Source organism: Rhinichthys klamathensis, unplaced genomic scaffold (assembly GCF_029890125.1).
Source record: "Rhinichthys klamathensis goyatoka isolate OS25496 unplaced genomic scaffold, OSU_Roscu_1.1 h1tg000046l_1, whole genome shotgun sequence".
Taxonomy (NCBI): Eukaryota; Metazoa; Chordata; class Actinopteri; order Cypriniformes; family Leuciscidae; genus Rhinichthys; species Rhinichthys klamathensis.
Window position 1 is genome coordinate 1,644,835 of NW_026606593.1, and position 24,318 is coordinate 1,669,152.

At 36.0% G+C, this 24,318-nt stretch overlaps 1 protein-coding gene across 3 annotated transcripts in view; it reads right to left on the bottom strand.

The window, feature by feature from the left end:
- Nucleotides 1-24,318, bottom strand: part of kntc1 (kinetochore associated 1) — a 63,765-nt gene that overhangs the window by 34,017 nt on the left and 5,430 nt on the right. For 2 of the 3 annotated variants that reach the window (XM_056247342.1, XM_056247340.1), the window contains exons 9-28: nt 21,992-22,104; nt 21,840-21,891; nt 21,412-21,516; nt 20,617-20,660; nt 20,405-20,470; nt 20,044-20,119; nt 19,831-19,953; nt 19,308-19,474; nt 19,037-19,148; nt 17,305-17,448; nt 16,897-16,953; nt 16,552-16,623; nt 16,312-16,431; nt 13,177-13,320; nt 10,996-11,091; nt 10,024-10,127; nt 9,200-9,302; nt 8,909-9,043; nt 1,790-1,909; nt 1,476-1,548 (exon numbers count right to left, since the gene is read on the bottom strand). In XM_056247342.1, coding sequence (XP_056103317.1) covers nt 1,476-1,548; nt 1,790-1,909; nt 8,909-9,043; nt 9,200-9,302; nt 10,024-10,127; nt 10,996-11,091; nt 13,177-13,320; nt 16,312-16,431; nt 16,552-16,623; nt 16,897-16,953; nt 17,305-17,448; nt 19,037-19,148; nt 19,308-19,474; nt 19,831-19,953; nt 20,044-20,119; nt 20,405-20,470; nt 20,617-20,660; nt 21,412-21,516; nt 21,840-21,891; nt 21,992-22,104 — 2,026 coding nt within the window. The remainder of the gene's footprint in view (nt 1-1,475; nt 1,549-1,789; nt 1,910-8,908; nt 9,044-9,199; nt 9,303-10,023; nt 10,128-10,995; nt 11,092-13,176; nt 13,321-16,311; nt 16,432-16,551; nt 16,624-16,896; nt 16,954-17,304; nt 17,449-19,036; nt 19,149-19,307; nt 19,475-19,830; nt 19,954-20,043; nt 20,120-20,404; nt 20,471-20,616; nt 20,661-21,411; nt 21,517-21,839; nt 21,892-21,991; nt 22,105-24,318) is intronic. The other variant, XM_056247341.1, reaches the window with a different exon arrangement.

The window sequence follows — 24,318 nt, forward strand, 5'->3', positions numbered from 1 at the left end:
TTTTGAAAGCGCAAGCGGATCTAGCTAGACCGGAAACAAAACAACAGGCACGCCGCACACACTTGTTTAGGCTTGCGAGCTGGCCAAATAGTAGGTTAACGTTACATTTTGAGTGGACGACGAGCGCGAGACGCCGAAATGGATGCTAATAAGATTCTGAATGGAAAGTTTACTTTTAAAAAGTTGCCAAATGGTCCCATTGACAAGACCAAAGTGATCTGTGTGTTTTGTCGTTGTGAACTGAGCTATCATCATAGCAGCACGTCCAGTCTGAAATACCGCTTGATGATGGCCAAGCACACACACACACACACACACACAGCTGATGCGAATTCTCCGCCCTGCCCCGCCCCTCGTCAATATCAGGACCTCGTCAGTATTTCTTTCACCCTTTTATTGATGGACAGTGTTACATTGTGTGAGATTATTTGCTCCAAGTGAGAATGTTAGTGTGAAATTGAACACAGTATTGTCAATGTTGTTTTCAATAAAACAAAAAACATTTGCACAAAGCAAGCCGATCCACTTTTCCATGTTGATAAGAGCATTAAAATTAGAAAAAAAGAATGGGACAAAAAGAAATCAAGAGACATTTAGAATAGATAAAAATGTGCGATTAATTGCGATTAATCGTGAGTTAACTATGCCATTAATGTGATTAAATATTTTGATCGTTTGACAGCACTAGTTATAACACATTTATTCCTCCGCCAAGCAATGTAGTTCCAAAGAGGTTTCCAAGCAACACATGCAGCAACAAAGAATCACCAGTTGTGCAGTAATATTAATGTAATGCGGTCACAGGTGTATGTTTGTTGAGTAATTTACAACGGCTTCAAACGCAGCTCAACCAATCAGAATCAAGGACCGGAACTATCCGTTTTATAGAATAAAAAAATGCCATCAATGCCTTTAACAAGCCTCTTATGCATCCACTGAGGAAAAACCTATAAATCTACAAGAAACCACCTGAGACAACAAAGGGAAGTTATTTTAAACTCTAAACTGATGTTTCACAGTGATAATGGAGAGGGGGAAAAAAAACATGGTTTAATCTCACAAATTCTCATAGCTGATGTTTATTTCAAATGGAACATGGTCAAACTTGCACTGGGTTTCTAGACTGCAACAAGGCCAATTTAAAATAAATTGACAAAATATGTAATGAAAATTATTTGATAAAAATGTAACATTTAAGCCTTTATAACTATTTTTTCTTTGTGACTGTAATTATGAGTCTTAATAAAACAAACTGCCAACTGTCTTTCAAATGAGACCACAATTATGCTTCTAGTCCAAGGGCTTCATAAACTATATTTTAATTTGGGTACTTTTAATTTGGGTATATTTTAATTTCTGGGGTTTGGGTTCAAAGGGGGGTAGGGGCGAAAATGTAAATTCTTTGTGGTGACCTATCCTTTTAAAACCTCATTATTAGACATCGGAAACCAGTAAATACTTGGTTGTGCACTCACCTGTCTGAATGCTCTGCAGGTACTTCAAAGCTTCAACCATAATCTGTGATATTAGCAATTGTAATCTCTTCTGCTATTGAAAGAAAATACATTTAATTCAGAATATATATCAATTTTGCTTACATAGATGAACATATTCAAATGTGTTTAACAATAACAATGCAAAAACTTTTCATATAGAAAACTAATCCTACTTTAGTTTTAAGATTTTTTTTTTCCATTAAAACATTGTCAATATAAATCTATAGTCTTTATGCAAAATATAATTTCTTATTTTTAACCAATTAACACCACATTCAAAAACAAATTCAGACCTCTTCAGAAATGTGTCGCTTGTCTTGAAGTTCAAGTCTTGCCCAACAGGCCATTCGCTCAATCACAAATTCTGCTTCAGAATGGGGCAGATTCTTCAGCAGCGCAATGCACTTCTCCCTCTGTGAATACAATGTCCAAATATATCACCCTTGATTCCTATCTGAATTAAAATTACTTTCTTAACATGTTGTAACTGCTGATTAAGTCTAGGAGATATATATTTTTACAATACTGAATATGAATTTGTTGGATATTGCAGTGGTTTCATTACAGGTCTTCATTGGTCCACTTCGATTCGAAAACCCGAAAAGTGCCTCAGGCATGGGTCAGGTCTGATATTAGTAGCCTCGGGTAATTTGAGAAATTCTGGAGCAAATTTACGGGCATATTAAAAATATATCCAATAATCAGTTTTTCCTTAATAAAGGGATACAAGGAGACATTTACAAGCAAAATTATTAATTTATTATTATTATTATTATTTAACTAGGTTTTTAAATGTTTCTGCTTCAAATATTGTTTATTTAATAATTAAGGAATTATGTATATTCTAAATATTAAAGTATATGCCAGATACACTTTATTTTGTAACCCGAAACACCAATTATAACCAAAAAAAAAAAAAAACATGCTCTGTATAATCCAGGACATTTAATTATAAATAAGCCTGAAATACACTCAAACTCTTATTTTGAAATGCCTTAACTACTTTCCAGCTCCTCACTTAAACATACAAGGGAGATAAAATATGCACTCTTAGAACAATCCAAAACATTACAATACAAACATCATAAAGTAAATATTGTCAATTCATCAACAGTAGATCGTAAGCAATCGCTTGGCATAAATGAGTGGTTTTCATTGACTGTGAACTGCTCTGATACTGCTAGCCTGTAGAATGCGCTATAGCGCTGCGTTTTGACTGAATGTTTTCTTGAATCAGTTCTTCTGCATTGATCATTAAAATATTTGCTGAGTCAGTTCATTTATTTAGCTTGTATTATCACTCAAGTGGTCTCTGCGGGACTTTTTTTTTTTATACTTTATTTTTTATAGTTTCATCACATATATACAAAAATTATAATTAGTAAAACAAACAAACACAAACCAACGAAAAAAAAAAAAAAAAAAAAAAAAAAAGGGAACAATCTGGATCACCTAAACATTACAATTTAGTGAATGAGATACATCAACTTCAGACCTCTTCTTGTCGTTGGGATGTAAATACAGTCCATTTTCCCCAATTATTTGCGCATTGATCCTCTTGAACTCTTATCTTATGAGTCAACCATTCCATTACACTTATTTCAGACACTAGTTTCAGCCATTCATCTCGTGTTGGGGGGTCCGGCTTGTACCATCTTTTCGTAATGGCCTTTTTACATGCTGCTAACAAAATTTTAAACAGGTATCGATCTTCTCTTGACACAATGTTTCTTTCCATATTACCAAAATACAGCACTGAACATGACTTGGGTATATCATAACCCAAGATTTCAACAATAACCAAGTGGACATCCTCCCAAAACTGTGTAATAACAGGACAGAGCCAAAAGACATGTGAATGGTTTACATTTACCGCTCCACACTGTCTCCAACATGGTTGTGGTACTGACAAAAATTTGCTCTTAATTTTAGGTGTAATGAAAAATCGTATTACATTTTTCCAACAGAATTCCCTCCATATACGAGACGATGTGGTAGATTGTTGTGTATTCCATATATGTAACCAGTCTTCTTCAGATATATTCATACCTAGCTCTTTTTCCCACTTCTGCTTGACATATGACGTTGTATTTCCCTTCCTCTCCATCAGTTGCTGGTATAATGTAGATATTATTCTGTATTTCCTTGAGTTGTATATTCCTATTATAGTTCTAATTATACCGTTTTCCCCCAGATTTACTTTTGGTTTTACTTCCTTCATATAAAAATCCCTTAATTGTAAGTATCTGAAATGATCCTGATTGTATAATGTAAAGTTTTGTTTCATCTCTTCAAAACTCATAAAATTCCCGTCCTTCATTACTGTACACAGTGCTGTTATTCCATTCAGTCTCCATTGCTGGAATCTCTGGTCAAGAGTATTCGGGGTGAAGTGTCTGTCATAAGCTATCCATCTAAGTAGAGGGAGATCGGCCTCTAATTTATATTTTCGTATTATGCTGAACCACAATTTTAATGAAAACTGGGTGATAGCATCTATCTGTTTAAATAAATCCTTAGCTTCCCCTTCATCCCCAATAAGACTTTGAATTTCCCTCCCTTGTACATACTGCTCTAGGTTTTTCCATTTAGCCTCGTAATCCTTAGCACACCAGCAGACTAAAGGTCTAAGTTGTGCTGCATGAAAATATTCCTTAAGATTTGGGAGCGCCATACCTCCTTCATGTTTTCCAAGCTGTAAAGTTTCATATTTGATTCTTGGCCTTTGACCATTCCATATAAACCTAGAGATAACTTTATCCCACGTTCTAAATTGATTCTCCGGTATCTCAATAGGGAGTGATTGGAAGAGGTAGAGGAGTCGAGGGAGGAAGCTCATTTTTATAGTCTCTATCCGGGAACTAAAGTCCAGAGAAAGGACATTCCACCTCTCTACATCATTTCTAATGGATTTATCCACTTTAACATAGTTGGTCTCATATAGATCATCCATTCCTCTTGTTAAGGTAACCCCAAGGTATTTCATTGTATTTGCATTCCAATTGAGATTGTATTTTTGTTGTATATTTTTGGATGGTAGATAGTTCAATGTTAAGATCTGTGTTTTGGCAAAGTTTAACTTATAACCTGAATAGACACCGAACGCCTCGAGTTGATTAATTAATATTGGAAGGCATGCGTCTGGGTCTCCTAAATAGCAGATCACATCATCAGCAAAAAGACCAATGATGTGGTCTTCATCCCCAACCCTTATCCCTCTCAAATCTGTATTCTGCCTAATTGCTTGCGCCAGGGGCTCTATAAAACATGCGAACAGTGTTGGTGATAGGCAGCAACCTTGTCTGGTAGATCTTTCTAACTGTATACTCTCAGTTAGACTCCCATTAATTTTTATCCTAGCAGTCGGCTTTTGATAAAGTGTCTTAATACATTGAACAGCCTTCTTGTTCAATCCAAATTTTTCAAGTGTCTGATATAGAAATGCCCAATTAACACAGTCAAATGCCTTCTCTGCATCAAGACTTATCAAGGCTGCACTGGTATTGTTTTGCTTAACGTGTTCAATAATATGTAGGGTTCTCCTTATATTGTCATGGGTTTGGCGCCCCTTAATAAAACCCGTTTGATCCTCATCTATGATGTCGTTCATAAATTGTTCAAATCTCTTGTTCAAAATTGAGGTGTATAATTTATAATCTACATTAAGTATAGAAATCGGTCTGTAGCCTGAGCAGGTATCCTTGTTAATCCCCTTAGGGATCACTGTTATTACTGCTTCCTTCCAGGATGGTGGTAGTTTGCCATGGTCAAGTGTATAATTAAATGATGACATAAGTAATGGTATAAGTTGCTCCCTGAATGTTTTGTACCATTCAGCTGGTAGGCCATCACTACCCGGGGATTTTTTCGCTTTTAATCTACTGACTGCTTTCTCTATTTCTGATACTGTAATGGGTGAGGTCAAAAGGTCATTTTGTTTTTTCCCAATTGCTGGTAAGTCAAGATTCTCTAGAAACATTCTCATTTGGTCAGTAGTGGGTGATGGAGGTTGGCTGTACAGATTTTTATAGTAGTTCCTAAAATTAGATTCAATCTCTTTGGGTTCATATGTCATCTGGTTTGTGTCTACATCTCGTATTTTGTGAATTGTTCTATCAGCCTGTTGCTTTTTTAATCTTTTTGCTAGTAATCTGGTAGCCCTTGGTCCCACTTCATAATATGATTGTTTTAAAAATCGAATCTTCTTTTCAGTTTCTATACTTAACATTTTATCAATATTATCCCTAGCTTCTTTAATTTGAGGTAATAATGAGGAATCGCGTGTGCTCTTATGTAGCTGTTCAATTTCAGATAGTTTCTCCTTTTCTCTCTTAAATGCTTCTTCTCTAGCTTTTTTAATAGACACTGTCTTAGCTATAATTTTCCCTCTCAGGACTGCTTTAAGGGCATCCCACAGAATGACAGGGCTAACCTCTCCATTGTCATTTACAGCTAGATATAGTTTAATCTCCTCTTTAATCTCTTCAGCTATTTTTTTATGATTCAGAATTCCAACATTTAGTCTCCATAATTTACTTTTCTCTTGTGTTTTCAACTGGAGTTTTATGTAAACTGCACAGTGATCTGATATGTCTGCACCTTCAATTTCACACTCCTGTACTCGGTACAACTCATTTTTATTCATAAATAGATAGTCAATTCTGGAGTAGCTATCATTAGGGGCCGAGTAATGCGTGTAATCCTTTTTAAGGGGGTGAAATTCCCTCCAAAGGTCCACTATACCAAATTCTTTAAATGTAGTTTTGATTATTTTAGTAATGTGGTTGCATTTTTTGTTTTTGTTTGTTGTATCTAGTTTATCATTCAACACAATATTAAAATCGCCCCCACATATCAAAATGCCATCTGTTTCCAGAATAATGTTGTCGAGCAGAGTTTTGATGAAATGTTTTCCACTGTTGGGAGGGGCATAAACATTAACCAGTGTCACTTTTTCATTTTCTAACTTTCCTTTTACAATAATAAATCTTCCTTCCTTATCGTTAATCACTTTAGAACATTCAAATTTAACTGAATCTGAAATTAGTATAGTCACCCCTCTTCTACACCCATGACGGAAATAACTATAAAATGTATTGTTATAACCAAACCTCTTAAGTTTCTCGCATTCCTGCCCAGACAAATGTGTTTCTTGTAGATATATAATTTGAGATTTGTGCTGTTTTAACCTGGTCATTACCTTCCGTCTTTTAATGGGATTATTAAGACCATTAACATTCCACGACAGTATCTTTATGTTATTCATTCACGTAATATCATTCCCATGGATGAAAAGTTGTAATCCAGAGTTCAACATAACAAAAGTAAAAAAAACATTGAACATCAATTGAACATAGAACTTTGTGCCTTCCGAAAACAAGGATGGATTTCCCCATCCTTCATGGTCCCTGTTGGTGGGAGGAGGGAAAGGTGCCTCATTTTCGTAGGGGCCCTCCCTAGTAATGAGGAAATACTCATTTTCACTAGAAATGTCCAACATTAAGCGTTTAAGAAAGCTCCTCAGTCAGTTTCATGAACTATTTGGATTAAGTCACAAGACTTTTTTTAATTTTATTATTATTATTAGCCTATTCTTATTTATTAATTTTTTATTGCGGACTGTTAAAATGGAAATAGAGTCGAAAATAAACAGAAGGGAGTATCCATAGGTAGGCCCATGCTAGCCTGCCTGAGAAACCTGTCGTGAATCAAAAAAAAAATTTAATGCGTAGGCTATTTTGCTACTAATACTTGTAAAGTTAGCCTCATTTATTCTTCCTCTGGGCCATAGTTATCTCATTAACTATGTAGTGGCAGGTCTCTTCTAAACTCTGTAAGCCTCTCTCTTGCACGTTGAGCTGCTCTGTCCGAAGTGTTGATGCGTTTCCATGGCAACAGTTCATTCAGACGTTCCTCAACAGCTCTTGCAGCGTTCCTCTTCGATGCGGTAATCTTTATCTGAAATCCACGTTTAATCAAATCCTGAGCTGCTTCATCCGCACTCCCGTAGATCCGTAGCCCGGAGTCCCAGTGTACTCGCATCCTCGTGTAGGGTGTCTGGAATCGGATCCCCCTCTCCTTCAGGGCAGCTTTGATTGGCCCATATGCTTTGCGTTTTTCGACGATATCAGCTGCATAGTCGTTGTCAAAGTAAACTCGCTTGCCATCGATTTCAACCTTCTTCTGCCATGCTTTCTGAAGAACCATCTCTTTGGTACAGAATTGTAAAAAGTTCACTATTATTGATCGCGGTGGTGCGGTTGTTGCCGGTTTCGAAACGAGCGCTCTATGTGCCCGTTGGACTTGGAGCTCAACTTCAGCTGGCAGTTCGAGGTGGGTTTTGAATAGTTCACTTACAAAGTCAGTGACCGATTTGCCTTCTTTTTCTTCCGGTACTCCATAAATTCGAATATTATTTCTTCTAGAGCGACTCTCCAAATCCACTAGCTTGTCCTGCATCTCCGAGTTTTGTTTCACGACTGTTATCAGCGTATCTTTCATTTCTAAGCAGGCTAATTCCAGGTCCGCTATTCGTGTTTGAGCCTCTATGATATTGGCGTTTTGGCTCTGCACCTCTCGCAAAACTTCGGTTTTGAATTCAACGAGGTCATCCTTCATAGTTTTCATGACATCATTTTTAAAATCACTCAGGTCCTGTCTCACAACTTGCTTGAAGTCCTTCAGTTCTTTGGATAGAAGCGCCAGGCTTTCGAGCAGAGTGTTTTGGTTAACAGTAACTTTAGCTTCAGAAGCGTTACCTGAGGCTGTTCCTTCACCGCCATCTTCGTCAGGCCCGGTATCCACATCCACATCCGAGTTTACTTGATTTTTGCTCATCTTCTTGTCGATCTTATGACTTCTTTGCATTCTTCCTCCTTTCATACTCGAGTTTAGTTTATTTCACTGCTTTTTCTAGTGCTAGGAGGTATTTTTTTAAACGACTGTGGGGAGCAAACCGTTACACGTCCATCTCGCTCTCTTGCGCCACCGGAAGCCCTGCGGGACTTTTGATGGTTTAATTTAGCGCAAAATGAATAACTAAAAGTTGAGAAAAGGTTAAAAAGACAAGTGGACAGACTGTAATGATGTGTTACAGTTATTTTTTGTGATATACTACCCTGCAAATGTGTTTATAATACAACGGCTGAGGGAGTAATGGTAAAATTGACATCTTTCTCTCTTCTGATGGGCGTAATTCATCTCTATATATTTTCTTCTCTTTTGGAAAGTCATGGAAATGCTATCTAGGATTTTTCTTTATTATATGAGCAAAAGGAAATGCAATAATGATGTTTGCTGTAGTCCCTCATTTGAAGGTACCCATTTATGAGTTCTGCCTCTAAGAAGAAATGTGAGGGTCCATCATGTTGTTACCTATATACCGCCAAGTCCCAATTCTGTGGAAGTCATACCTTATTACACTGTATAAGCTGGATGCAGTGAAGATGGTGGATCTCTGCTGGGTTTAGTTTATAGGCCTCAATCAACTTCAGTGAGTCCTCGAGAGAGGTGGGCAGGTCCTGCTTCAGAATGTGCCTCACAAGCATCTAAACAAAGCAAACAACAGTGAAATATCAGGTACTTGCAGGAACAGAGTGGCTGATACAATGGTCAAAACCTTTACATCTTTAAGAAAGTAAGGAATAGTAAAATTGTTAAATGAACACACATAATAGGACTTAAGTTAATGAAGACAAACTTACCATGATATCACGAGAGTTAGAGAGGGCTAAGGTGCGGATGCCATAGCATCTGAGAAGCTTCTTTATTTCCATCAATCTGTAACCCTCTCTCAGTAACTCCTGTCTGTAGATATGAAAATACTTACAAATAGTGCTAACTGAATTTGAAGTACTGCAGCTATATGTTGCAAACACACAGGAATAAGTTATCCAGTTGTAAAGTCTGAGGTCACAAATACTCTATTAATATGTCCGATTAATATGTATAAATTCTGGATGGAGTCAAGCTACAATTTCATCACCCAGGTCTTCCCAAAAATCAGACTAGTATGAGATCAGTCAGACTAAAGTGTTTACATTACATTTTAAAAAAAGTCAAATTATTACGTTAGTCCAACTGAAATCAAACTTTTAAAGTGCATGAGTCAATAATTATGTGCTGTATTTTTTAAAAAGTAAAATGCAGATGAGTTTATTTTCTATATAGCGCCTTTAAAAGTTACATCTCAAAGCGCTTCACAAAAAAACCAAAAGAGAAATACAACATTATAAAAGAAAAGCATTCAAAAAAGAGAAGTACATTCAAATATACAATACAAAGATAAAATGATCAAAAGAGTTCCATAAGTAAATGGTATAAAAACTAGTTCAAGTAATCAAATAAATAAAATAAAAGCTACCCTAAAAAAGTATGAGTTGAAATAGAATAAACTCTGAGTGCGGTTAACATGTGCCACCGGAGCAGGCATTGAAGCCTCACTCTACAGTGAAGTCATGTAAAAGAGCTTATAGATAAAAAATAAAAATAAAAAAATGAAATTTTTATGTTTTACCACACCACTCACTTTGGATGTTCCTTCTCCAAGTGCTGCTGAACAAGTTTCTCGATGGTTTCACTCCAGGGCACCACGGCCTTGTACATTATTTCAATCACAGCATCCATCACCTTCTAAAACATGTAAAAAGACAATCTTTTGCCAACAGAATCTACTGTGATTAAAAACAGGAAGTTAAAGTAAATTTGACAGTAGGCCTTCACACTGACAGCATTTAGGAAACCCTACTCAACTTTGCTGTATCCCCAGCAGTCTCTAGTTCTCATGCGATTAGAATTGACAGCTCTAGATATAGCCTACACATACATACATAAATTTTAGTCAAAATGAGTAATTATATTTGAAAGCCAATTTGACCAATCCTGGAAGCACCAATATCACATTTGACAGACCAATACCGAGTCACGACAGTGATGCGGGAGTCCCGCCTTCCTAATATTCATCCACACACACATAGGTTAGAGGCTTCTTTTCCCCTCGCTCCACCGCTCGAAGAACTAGCAGTCGCCATACTAGTACAGTTAGAAAGAGAATTCACTGTAACATGTTCTCTAGTTTATCCCTAGCACAAATAATATTCACTATAGTAGTGAATATGCACGCTATCAAAAACAGCTCATTTTGGCGACATACCTTTACGGCTTGTCTAAGGACAAGTTAAGAACCATTCCCATCGTAAGATAAGAAAGAGAACTCCATATGACTGCTCTCTGTGACTTTTCTCTTCTCCTCTCTTTTTTCTTTGCCATTATTTTCACTAAATATTTCATAAAGTTCCTAGTCAAACACTATCAATATTTTTGTGAGGATCGATCCTCTCTATACAACACCAGTATTAATAGTATCGATAGTATATGCCGATCCCTACCGTGAGTAAAGAATTTTCACTAATTGCATCACTAATTGTTAATAAATAAATAATTTATATAAATCTGATATTGTGTAACAGAATACCGTGTTAGATGTGTGAACAGATCTTACATTAGTGTCTGTCATGCAGTGTAGTACAGCCACGGCTTTGGCCTCCCATTCAGTGAAGAGAGAGGTGATTTGAGAGCTGCAACAGTCTAGCAGGTCCTAAAATTTAAACACATCAAAACATAAACTGATAGCACAATAAATTAAAACTATTTTATTATAATAACAGTTCATTAAAAATTACCAGTCCCAAAAGGTAGACTAATAGACCACTGATGTCTGTGTACATTGTATACAAATATATTAGGGACTTGATAAAAAAAAAAAAATTGCTTTATCATTGTTCATACATTTTTATGAGCAGATTGAGAGTCATATTTTCCTGCACAAGACACAAGGCTGCTACAACGAGAAGTTTTCAGGAACCAATACCCAAATTAATTACACCTTGACATTAAAATGTTTAATTAATATATGTATAATAAATATAAATACATCAACTAGGACTGGAATTTTTTTTTTTTATTCATGTGATTAATTTTGGCTGCTTAACACAAAATAATGCAGCATTTTATTTTACTTCCTGAGGCTTCGCTAATATTTTTCCTTGGTTATTGTGCATAGCCTTACACGTTCAAGCTATTTGTGTGCCGCTCCACCTGGCTCTGTTAAAGTACACCTTTACAGTGACTGACACAGGACATTCACGTACCCTTTTAGGCTTGCTGCGATAGTCTGTGTTACGGGTGTTCAGCCACAACACCGGTTACATCACTTGCCCACCGTGACAAAATTCGACAGTGATCAACATTAAGATTTTCCATGTAAAATTGATAATTTACTTGAGAAAAAAACGTTAAATGTTTAAAACATTAAAACTACCAAAATGAGATGAAACATTAGGAATATAAAGCCAATCATATAATTAAGGATTCACAAACTTTTTTTTGTCAGCCAAATTGATTTCAAATATTTACCGTATTTTCCGCACTATACGGCGCACCGGATTATAAGGCGCACCTTCAATGAATGACCTATTTTAGAACATTTTTCATATATAGGGCGCACCGGATTATAAGGCGCATAAGATACTGCAGTCAAACGTTTGACTGGGTTTGCGTTATGCATCCACTAGATGTCAAGAAATGTCAACAAAACAGTCCGATAAAGTCAAACTTTATTAAGCGTTCTGACAACTCCGTTCACTCCCATGGTAACGTTGTTCAAACGATAAAGGAAAACTCCGGTCAATTTTAATATTGAGCTCATTTTTTGTAAATTTGGAGTGCTGTCAGTACAGATAACAATGACAAAAACCGGTGTTGCCTACACCGTGTTATCCTCTTTTTAAAATGTGCACCCTGTTGACTTAAACGGGACAAGTTTTAAACCTGCTTTTAGCCTCTTAACAACCTTAATGTGTCATTACACATTACACAATGTGTTAATTGGCGAACTCGACAATCAACTACTGTGGTCTTCGGCCGAAAACAGTAAGTAAATACGGGTATGTGAGCTGGCTGAATAAAGAGATTATTCCTGCCTTCGTGAAAGCTCGGATCACAGTTGAGACTGATATATCAGCCCAGGCATCCACGATCCATTGGCAGATAGTGGCGTAAGTCGCCCGGCGCTGTCTCCTCGTCTTGGTGAACGTGTGTTCACCATCCATATATAAGGCGCTCCGCATTATAAGGCGCACTGTCGTTTTTTGAGAAAATTAAAGGCTTTTAAGTGCGCCTTATAGTGCGGAAAATACGGTACTCAAACCTGATATTAATCTTATATTTCAATAATTTTACATGGTTGTCTGTTGATTATGTTGATTAATTGTCAACCATTATACAGGTAAACAAAATATTTTTTAGTAAGTGATTTATTCTGATTGTTTTTATTTTTTACATAATTTTACATTATTATTATTAATTAATTTTTTACATTTGTATGATATAATTATCAGTTTTTGTTCGACTTTGTTCCCTCACAAAACAGAATCCAGAATGTATGCGCACAATACATGACCTTATATGACTACTACTGATTATAATATAGAGTGTTTTTACAGTTGAGTGCTGTCTAGTGGCCTCGACAGGGCCTTCTGCAAAGCATCACATGTCTGAGATTGGCTACAATGCTTAACACAGCAAAAAACATGTTAATATAAAACTTTGGTGAAACAAGAGTATATCTAAAAAATAATACTATAAATGACCATTTTCCTAATTATTGAAAAATAAAGGCGACCTTGATATAGTGTAAGAGGGTCTGGTCCAGGTCCAATCCGTTCTCAAGAGCATAAGGTTCGACGCTGCTCTCAATAACTGCAGGAATCAGCTCTGGGGCCTGCACCTTATCCAGCATCAGAAAGGCCATACTACGCGTGCTTCCCTGCCACAGAACACAGGTTAATCAATGCTTTGTGTCATGAATAATCAATACATGTAAAAAAAAAAAACATTTTATAGATAAATTAAACTAATTCAATGGGTCCAATAACAAAACAAAAAACTAGGGCTGTCAAACGATTAATCACGATTAATCGCATCCAAAATAAAAGTTTGTGTTTACATAATATATGTGTGTGTAGTGTGTATAATTATTTTGTATATATAAATACACACACATGCATGTATATATTTAAGAAAAATGTGTTATTAATATATAAAATATTTATATTTATATATAATATTAATTATGTATAAATATATATAAAATATATACATGCAAATATTTCTTAAATATATACATGCATGTGTGTGTATTTATATATACAAAAATTATTATACACACTACACACACATATATTATGTAAACACAAACTTTTATTTTGGATGCGATTAATCGCGATTAATCATTTGACAGCCCTACAAAAAACTGAAACCGTTCTAAAAAGAAAATGTGTGGAATCCATTAGATAAAAAGTATGACACCAAGTGAAATCTGCAACAAATGGATTTGCCTGGGCATCAAACTTTAAGTCAAAGATCTGAAATTTGATAGGATGGATTATGTACAGGGGTAACTGCTGTATTCCTGCTTTTCAATAAGTACCACCTACTGTCAGAAAGTGAATTTACATTTTCATTTAGCCCTGCCATTATATGGGCAATATCACATTTCTCTTGTAGTGAATTATAACTGTGGGGAGGGGAACTAACTTTATACATTCACTAAATGAACTATTGGAACTCAATAAGTCCCATTCACAGTAGGTGAGTGATGCCCAGACACTTTCAGGGGATAAAAAAAAGAATAAGCAGCAAAACAGTACAAATATAACCAAAGGTGCTAGAACATCTATTTAACGCAATGAAACAGAAGTAGCGATAGATCTATATTATAACAGATTATCGAAAAAAGAAAAAAGTGGGACAGAGATTTGGTTCTATCCATGGTTCTATTCTAGGCTTTTCAGTACAAAAATTACCAACATTCACCATGGATTTAAGGTAGTAATACTAACTGTAACCATGGTATTGTGGTAGAAATAGTCGAATGTTTTTTTACATTATTCATTTCAGGGTTCGTAAAACCTTTTGAGATGAAATTCAAGCACTTTTCAAGGACTTTCAAGTGCTTCACACTTCAAAGCTCTAACTACTGTCCAATTTAAATGTTATTATTAATGTAAAGACCACATTTTTTTTTTTTTTTTCTCCATAAAAAAAACAACAGTTTTTACATGCAACTGTTGTTAAAGGGGTCATATGATGGTTAAAAAAAGAACATTATTTTGTGTATTTGGTTTAATGCAATATGTTTACGTGGTTTTTAAAAAATATATATATATATTTTTACAAAACTCGTTCTGAAAAGCGTGGTGTGCTCTGATTGGCCAGCGATTCAGTGCATTGTTATTGGCCCAAAAACCTTAAGCGTGTGACGGAAAAGTGACGACCCATACCAGATTTGGAACATCAGCTCCCAAAGCAATAATGACAGCTGATAATGTCAGTACTACCTTTTCAATCGATCAACTTTGCCTGCCCGACTGGACCAGATCGTATCAGATTGGTAAGGTTTTATTTCATTGGGGACATATGCTGATTATAATGACTTATACTGTATTTTTACGCGTTGTGTCCCGCTATGGGTGTGAGAAACGAGTCTGGTATCCTTTAAAGCCCTTTGAAGCTCCACTGAAACTGTCATTTGGACCTTGAACCGTTTGGGGCCCATTGAAGTCCATTATATGGAGAAAAATCCTGGAATGTTTTCATCAAAAACCTTAATTTCTTTTCAACTGAAGAAAGAAAGACATGGACATCTTGGATGATATGGGGGTGAGTAAATTATCAGCAAAAGTTTATTTTAAAAGTGAACTAATCCTTTAATCTTTATAAAGAATACCTCTGTAGGTTTGACACTTTGAGCTTTGTTACTCTGCAGATCTTATACTAGCACTAACAGCTCCATAACACACTAAAGAAAAAGGAAAACAAGAAATCGCATCATATGACCCCTTTAATAAAAGTTGATTTTATCTGCATCTCAATTTAAGCTCAGTGCTTTACAGTCAAATGTGTCAAGAAATTTCCTGTCAAATTTACAAGAAATAAACATGTAATATTATTAGTTACTGCACTTATTGATGCAAAATAAGTCATTTTATTATTAAATCACCTTTGATTAAAAATCCCCCCACCGCTACCAAATCGGGTGCTAGTGCCACCATCTGTAGAACTGTTAGTCTGGAGCCCTGCAGGTGAACGCAAGCTTTGGAAGTAACGTATTACACAAGTAATAATATTATAATCAATGTAATAAATAATATACAGTAATATATTAGTTTTTGCTGTAACACAGTTATATAACGCATTACTAATAAAATGTTGGTAATGTTATACTCGTTACAATCTTAGTAATGTACGTTACAACAACGCAAGTGGTGTTATATATATTTTTATAAGAATATCTTTTGTCATGTCATTAGGCTATAGGTTACATTATAGTGGGCTCTAGCTCTATTGTGTTTGGAATCTCTTCCATAATTTACCAGATCAGACTTCGTTTGTCTACTTTTGTGATTCTGACAGTGATTGTTACTTATTGTATTGCGTCATGAGCCTTCCTACACAGTCATTATGCTACATCACATCGCCCTCCACTGGATGTATAATGAGCAATAATGAGGAATTTTTAATGCCTAGTCATACTTCTGTGGTTATTTTGGTGAAAGTAACTCAAGAGTAACGCAAAAGTAGTGTAACGCATTACAATTCAGAGACAGTAATATTGTAATGTAACTAATTACTTTCAACTGACAGTAACTAGTAATATATAATGTATTACATTTTCGAAGTAACTTGTCCGTTGGATTAAGTGTCCAATACTTTTAGGGCCACTGATATATAAGAACATCTAAACTTTCATACTCACCCTTTCATAGTCAGACAGTGAAAGGTGGCAGTTATATTTGGTGTAGAGGTCACAAAGCTGTCGGAGGTTTGCCACTAATGACCTCAGATTTTGCACTTCCTCTGCTCCACAGTTTTCAGCCTGAAAAACAATTTCATTCTTATCTGAGGATGTCGCTCCGACTTTCCAGGAATATGGTCCTCAACGCTTTCAAACAGCTTCAATTTTGGGGACAAAATGTTAGGTAAACTTGACATTTACCAAACCCATTGACCTCCAAAGAGAAGGCAAGCCAAGTTCAGCCAGAACCAGTCCATTATGAGGCCAGTCACCCTATAAAAAAATAAAATAAATCAAATTACTTAAGAGAGAAAGAGAATCTTTGTATACTTTGGCCCAATTGAGATTTGGCTACACAATGTGTGACTATCGATGTCTGGCAAAACGCAAAATGATGCTTTAGAGACAGAAAGGATCACAAATGGGCTGGCTAATCATTTGCTAGGTTGTGTTTATAAATTCAGAATTTATTTTGAAAAGTAATATCCTGATATGTCAATTTAAAAAAAAAAAAAAAAATTTAAACTTGTCATAAGAGTTAACTACCTTTTCGGTTAACTCCAGATTCCTTACACGCTGCTCCAACCACCTGGCGAGGATTTTCTGTGTACATTTAAAATATAAAAAGTGTTAATATGAAGCACAACTAACTAGTTAATTTCAAATATCACTGCTCCATTCTCAACCAAGAGATTACAACAGGATTTAAAATTACAGTAAGATTATGCAAGAACTATTTGCTTTTCAAACATTTTGCTTGAATTGTATTACCTTATTTATAGTGATTCATCAAAACTGGCATACACAAAAAACCCTTTCTTATCCACCTTGCAGGGCAAGAATTATTCCCGATAACTGGTGTTATTAATTAAAGTCGAATAAAACTATGGTCATTAAGACAATCTGAAAAAAAATTGTGTAGTTTAAAATCAAGTGTATTAACTGCCCTCATACCTTTCCTTTGGGCAACAATCTCCATATAAATGGGACGACAACACCCTTAAACCACAGACTTAGGTCCTGTGAGGGGATGTCTGATGAAATGGAGCCCAACAGAGCATGCAGGCAGTCTTCATCGAATGCACTGGCAAACTCACCCTGAGAGAGAGAGAGAGAGAGAGAGAGAGAGAGAGAGAGAGAGAGAGAGAGAGAGAGAGAGAGAGAGAGAGAGAGAGAGAGAGAGAGAGAGAGAGAGAGAGAGAGAGAGAGAGAGAGAGATTGTGATTGACAAAGACAGTCAAGCACAGTGCGAACGTGTTGAACAGCAGATGGCGGCAATGCAATAAAGAGAGAAATGTAATAAAAACCTAATTATCATGGGGAAAGAACCTGTAGTAACAACTTTAAGTTACAGTGCCGACTACTAATAAATAAAAAATAAATAAAAAATAAAAGAATTAAAAACAAAGAGATTTAAATAGTCTAGGGAAGTGTGTTTTTTTTTTGCACCTGCACCTTCTACCTTAGTAGTAAATAAATTATACCATCAGAAACTTAAATAAAATCAGAAATTCAATTCATTCATTGTCAAAACTCCACATGGAGGAAAATTCTACCAAAATGAAATGAGTAACAAATTCATAAAATGCCTTAAAAGTGCACTCTGTTTTTAGTTTATGTTTAACATCCCAATTGAATCAGTGGTTTTGGACTCCATACTGACTCACATTTCCTGTGAATCTGGGATAGATAAAATTAATTTAATAACTGCTGCCCCATCACATTAAAGCTGTTTGTTTATTTCTCTTTTTGTCTGTTTTCCTTTGTCTCTGAACTGTTAATATGCATTTGTCTTTGTTTAACAATGGACCTTTCTAGACTCATTCTCAATGATTTGGCACATGCTGTTGATGGTTGGTGCAGGTACACGTCTGACTGCTGCACTGCACAGAGGCTTTTAGTGTCTGTGACCGGCAGATGTTTGTGCTCAGAACTTGATGGTGAAGCTTATATACTCAATTTGTAGAGTGAAAACCGCTGGTCATGGCAGTTTGTTTTAAAACTCAAGCAAAGTTTGTTTTAAATATGAACTTTAAATATGAAACTAAAACCCCCAGTCTGTGTCAGCAAATCACTGTATAAATAAATGAGTTGGGTCATTGAGTTATTCAGTTAAATGATTCATTCAAACGGATGATTCATTTAGTCGTTGAATCGTTCATTAAACTGATTAGTTCAAACAGCAGATTTATTCAGTAACAAAGCACTGCTGTGTTGCTCGGAGACGCAAAACTGTGAAAAGTCTCTTATTCAGTGATATCATTTTGTTTGCCACCACAGGTTTCACTGGGAAATTTGTTGACAGAATAATGCAAAAATAATAATGTCTCTAAAATGTAACTTAAAATATTATTTTGTAGTTTATTGACCAGTTTCCTAAAATCAATAAGACATTTGCAATCATGCTAATGTTCCAGAAAAGACAGCACTTTTGCTCTTGCTCTCCAGGAACAAGGTTGAGAACCACCGGGCTAGAGTATATAACAATGATTTGTGATTTGTTGTAAACACAAAGGGAAAACTGGCTAAATAATTATTTCTATGTAAAAATGAAAAAATGCAAATGTAAAATACACATTCAAGGCCAGTATAAAATTATTGTGGCTAAAATTCTCAATTCACTAGCCATTGGCAGGTTCCTGGTCAAATACTGAAGCAACAGAACAAACCACACTTTGAGTTTTACCTCGTGTCGCAGCCACAAATATTGTGCTCCACTAAGATTCCCTTCTTTCAGAAGAGCGTGGATGTCTTTAAGATAATCTGTGCTGTTCAAAAACTCAATCCATGAGATCCCCCTGTAATGGAGATGGAGATGGAGAATACAATTACCCAGAAGGATGTGTAGGACAAGAAATGAATGATTTCTAAAGTGTTCCAAGCTTATGGAGGACAAAATTCATGTCTAACATTTCAAAAACTTAGAAAATAAGTAACTGCTGGCCAGCTTAACGTACTCAAAGTTGTTGGGTCCATACATGCTGGCAAAGGTGGCGAGCTTAGCCAAGGCTGTTTGGATCTGGCAGCACGGGAAACGGTTCAAGGTGTAATTTAACATCTCCTCCGCAATGCTGAGAGTAGGCCAGGAAGCAGTTAGGCAGTACTGCACCACAAACTGCTCATCCTGTGGGACATGTGAGAAGACTAGGTGCTAAACATTCACAATATATCACAAAGGATGACTGCCTGAAGTATTGCAATGCATCGTAATAACTGCTGGGTGGGCTATGAAAGTGATAAGGTAGAGTAGGAGCAATGACCACTACTACTACAGTATGTCAAAAATTGTATTACTCGTGTCATCATGACCCTTTTAATATCAGCAAATTGACATATGCATCCCAACAGTACAGCATACTGTAGTATTACTAACTGTACATATGTGTGAAATAGAGTGATAGTAGTTTCTCCAGCCACCATTGTGTGTAAGTCTCCCATGAAGCCCTGCACATTCACATTTGTTGCCAAGCTGAATATTACCATGATCTTCATCAGGTTGGTTTTAGCCTCATCAATGAGCTCAGGCCACTCAAGGGTTTGATCACTGCCTGATGTCGAGATGAGCTTTTCCAGCACAACATTCAGCTTAACCTTATACACCAGCTAAAACAAACAAAAAGAAACCTTGTCAACTTACCATGAAAAATCTGTTATATAGGAAATGTTGATATGGAAAATGTACTAATGTCTTACTTCAACATCAAGCCCAAAAGCTTTTGCAAATTTCTCTGCTTCTTCAAACTTGTGCTTATAAAGAAGTTTGTTCAGTCTGGAGGAAGCAGAGAGAGAAACAGTGTACAAAGTACTGCATTAAAAGCAGTCTGCTTGCTTGAAGAAAAGTATAATTTAATTTAAGTATTAAAGTGAAGCAACATATAGAAAATAAAATAAACAAAATAAATAATGCATAAGGAGCAAAACCACCCAAACAAGCATTAAAATCAAGCAGTGCATTCCTTCAGCGGAATCTATTAACAATATCTTTCTGAAACCAAAATAAAAGTAAAAATAAATTCAATTATAATCAGTATTACTTATGTTCTCGAGAGCGCACCTGTTTTCTGGCAGCGCCTCTGTGAAGCATCTTATCACAACAGTAGACACTGGATCTTCATGGCTGCTTTAAAACATACAAATTATTCAAATTAATCTTTCGCTATCCACAAATGTGATGAATTCACTACAACATATTAACACCACAATATAAATGCAAAAGTTCATTGGCCTTAATATCTATAGACTGTCATAACTGTGTCTGTTAGTCACCTCTTTGTGTTCGCCAAAATTCCCTCCAGCAAATAGATGGTGTCCTGAAGAAAAGAGTTTAATTTATGAATTACCTTCCATACAAGATATCAAGGACAGGTGGCTCATCATAACTATATATGGGATGGATGATGCTGGTAGAAATGTATTAAACGGCATAAATATTCAAGTATCGTTTCTTTTAAAGGTCGACCAATAGGCTTTGCAGATTAATTTGCATTGGTAACCAATTTTTGGAAGTATTGGATATCAACGAGTCCAAAGTTGTCCAAAAATTTGAAGGATAGTGACTTTATTTTCCGTGCTGCCGTCTCCACTGGTCACAGAGGTTTGTAGACCAGTTTTTTCGGTATGTTTCGCTCAAAGTGCACTTTGCAACACAACCCTGTTTCTGCAACGACTTTGCGCATGTTTCCTACAACAGACTGACATTGTTAATGTTTTATGTAGCGTGAGATTTTCAAAGTTCCAGAAATTTGAAGCAGCAACTAATATTTAGATGTTCCCCCCTGCCGTGCTGAAAACATACTGTACCACTTTTGTCATTCTTGTGTACAGTTACACCCATAGCACAGACATTGGAGATTCAGCCAAGAAACACTGGCATAATCACGATAGAAACAATATTCAAATTTGAGCTTTATTTCAACCAGTATCTCCCCTACAAAATATGACAAAGAAAGTCTAAGGACAACCCGTTGAACATTAGCAACAAATATTACAGGTTTGCATTACATTACATCTAATTTAATTTCATATATATTCCATACTGTTAATATGCATTGTTATAATTACCATATTGATTCCCTTCTGGATCAACCACGACTCAGAAGAAACTTCTAGTGAGTAGAAAACCTCCATAGAAGGCAGGGACTGAATCACAAGCTTCCTAGCATGACCCTTGACATCGATAACAAAGAAAACAAGTGAGGAATAAAACTGTTTTTTCAATTACATATATACATCCTTCCTCTGTCCGTGTGGGTTACCATTGGGTGCTCCCAATTTCCCCCACAATCCAAAAACATGCAGTATAGGTGAAATCGTGATGCTAAATTGTCCATGGGTGTGAGTGCACGTGTGTGTGAGTCCCCAGCCATATAATGGGGAGGGTTGGGGAGAGACCTAGCAACCTACCCCTGAAAAAACAATTGCTAAGAAAATTCATGGAGTCTCTCACGTATGACAAGAGTCGTCTATGACTGAAATGGTAATAGACATACCTTCTTTTCTTCAGCTACCAAGGTCATGATTTTCAAGCTGTTATCATCTTGCCTGTACAACACAAAAGACATTTATCTGTCAATGTGTGGATTAATCATGAAAAACAAGCTCTCTCAATGTCTTACAAAAAGAAGTCAAACAAGACACTTGCTGTGTAATAGATGAGGAGTTTCTCTCTGATATCAGCAGGAAATCAACAATGTATTGATCCGGCCAGCAACAAAGCATGACAAAAGAGTGGATGTCCAACAAGCTGAGCATGCCCTAGAAAGAAAAAGAATATTTCATATACAAATTAGTGGTGCACTGATCAGGACATTTTAAGCTGATGCCAATAACATTAGCCCATATCATTCAGATCACTAAGAATATGTATTTTTAAAGTAACCCTTGTAACAACTTTTTTACAAATTATACAGAAAACTGCACCAAACTGTCATTTAATTGTCAATTTTGCTAACAATAATGCTAACATTAACCGTTTTGAACAGTTCAGAGAACTATTCAGCTAAATCTCAGCTAGATAACAGCCGGAAACTTCTATGTCATTTCCTGAACCTCTGATCTCAGGAAGGTCTTCATAAATAAAAACAACCACCAAGAGCTATGACAACTGTGTCATCTAGGCTCATAACAAATTCCACAGAGAACAAAGTTCTATAAACAGCATCTGCCTAATGTATGACATGCAAGAAATTAAACTAGCATCAACACCACGCTTGCGCTATATGGCCTGAGGACTGATGATTCAAGATTTCAGAGAAAAAAAAAACAGTAGTCAAATTTCCATTTGATACATCTTTAATGATGTCACTGATCTCATCAGCTGACACATTATAGCAAGCCATTTTACTAATTAATGCCCCAAGCTTCACTAATAGTTCACATAATTCAGTTTTGACAAATCAAAATTAAATTATGCAGATATGCATTGTGCAATTATAACTAGAAATAATTTACACTGCAGATATCAACACTGCGATCATTGACTGTAGGGGTGCGAATGACATACCATTTAGACCAAAGTACATATGAGCAATATGACCAATCAATTATAATTTCACTTATTTTATTTCATTATTTATTTTATCTCTGTTATTAAAAGTAAGAACAAAGAAACAAATTACAAACCATAGGGCAAACACAAAATAAAGGTACAAATGAAATTAACTTCTTTCGATTTTTCAGGTACAGCGGGTCTATAGAGTGCTGCAGGTATGATGTATTTTTGTAGGCGAAAACCCATAAACAAGTTAGCATTTTAGCACTTCTAGGTCCATCATCCCAAATTCAATGTTTTTTTTTTTTTTTGAGTTTTTGGTTAAAAGCCTGAAATAAGGTCTGAGGTGAAAACAAGCTCAAGATATTTTCCCGTTTTACTCTATGGCATAAAACACACCAATGATACCCCACTCATGCTTTTACATGTCTTGAAAAAGGTGGTTGCTAACATGTTGCTAAATGGGACTACAGACGTTGTAAACAGGTAAACTCATATGCGCAATAGTCTGCTTTCACAGCCTTGTATTTATAATCGCACTCTTGCAAACTATTAACTCGAACTGTCAAGGAAAATGTAAATAAAGACTGAAAGAGTTGTTGATGAAAAGCTTGGTGGTGATGCTGAAGTTAAGCAACCATGGTTAGCTTTTTATTCAGGCTTTAAAAGTTATTAATTTGTGGAAAAAATATCTAGGAAAAAACGTAAGATTAATAAATGTTTATTGATCAAAAAGTTTATTTTATGAGATAATTCAAAAGCCTATGTAAAAATCCTATTGGGTTTTTTGACGAGGGAACCAGTGTGATGCTAACTCCTGGATTGGCCTACAAAGATACGCCATCCCTGCAGCACTCTATTTAACAGCAGCATTCAAGTAATGAACTGAATAATCAAATGTAAAAATAGAACACTTCAGTCTTCACTGTATGTAGAGTCTTATCATGCTTGAATGATTTAAAATCACTTGAATGCTTAAATTGGCAAGACAAAAATACAAAATACGTGAAAATTATCAACTTTCGTAACAATATGTAGCAAATTCTGTCATCAGAGCATCTTTCATGCTTGACCTGGGATATCGGGCAGCCCTGAGGACAGTCTGAAATATCACAGTGACGGCAGTGCTTGAAGTGGGTCGGTACTCAATTCTGCATTATGCTGTTTACTAGGGATGGGCACCCAGAGTACCCAGGTAATCGAAAGTGATACCAATGATCGATTATGAAAATGGTCTGATTGATTATGGAGGCATTTTGGACGAATTCCTTGAGATCTCATTGTTTAGCAAATTGTTTGGCTTCCTAAAAACACCGCTGTGAATGTAATGTGGACAGTGACACTACATATCTAAATAGAGGCTTGACTCGACTGTAAGGTACAGGTAGAAGTCAATGCATATACATTTTTTATCTACATTTCTTCTTCCAGAGGAGCATTCCCCAGATCCCCCTAGAGCAGATCCCCCCAGCAGCTCC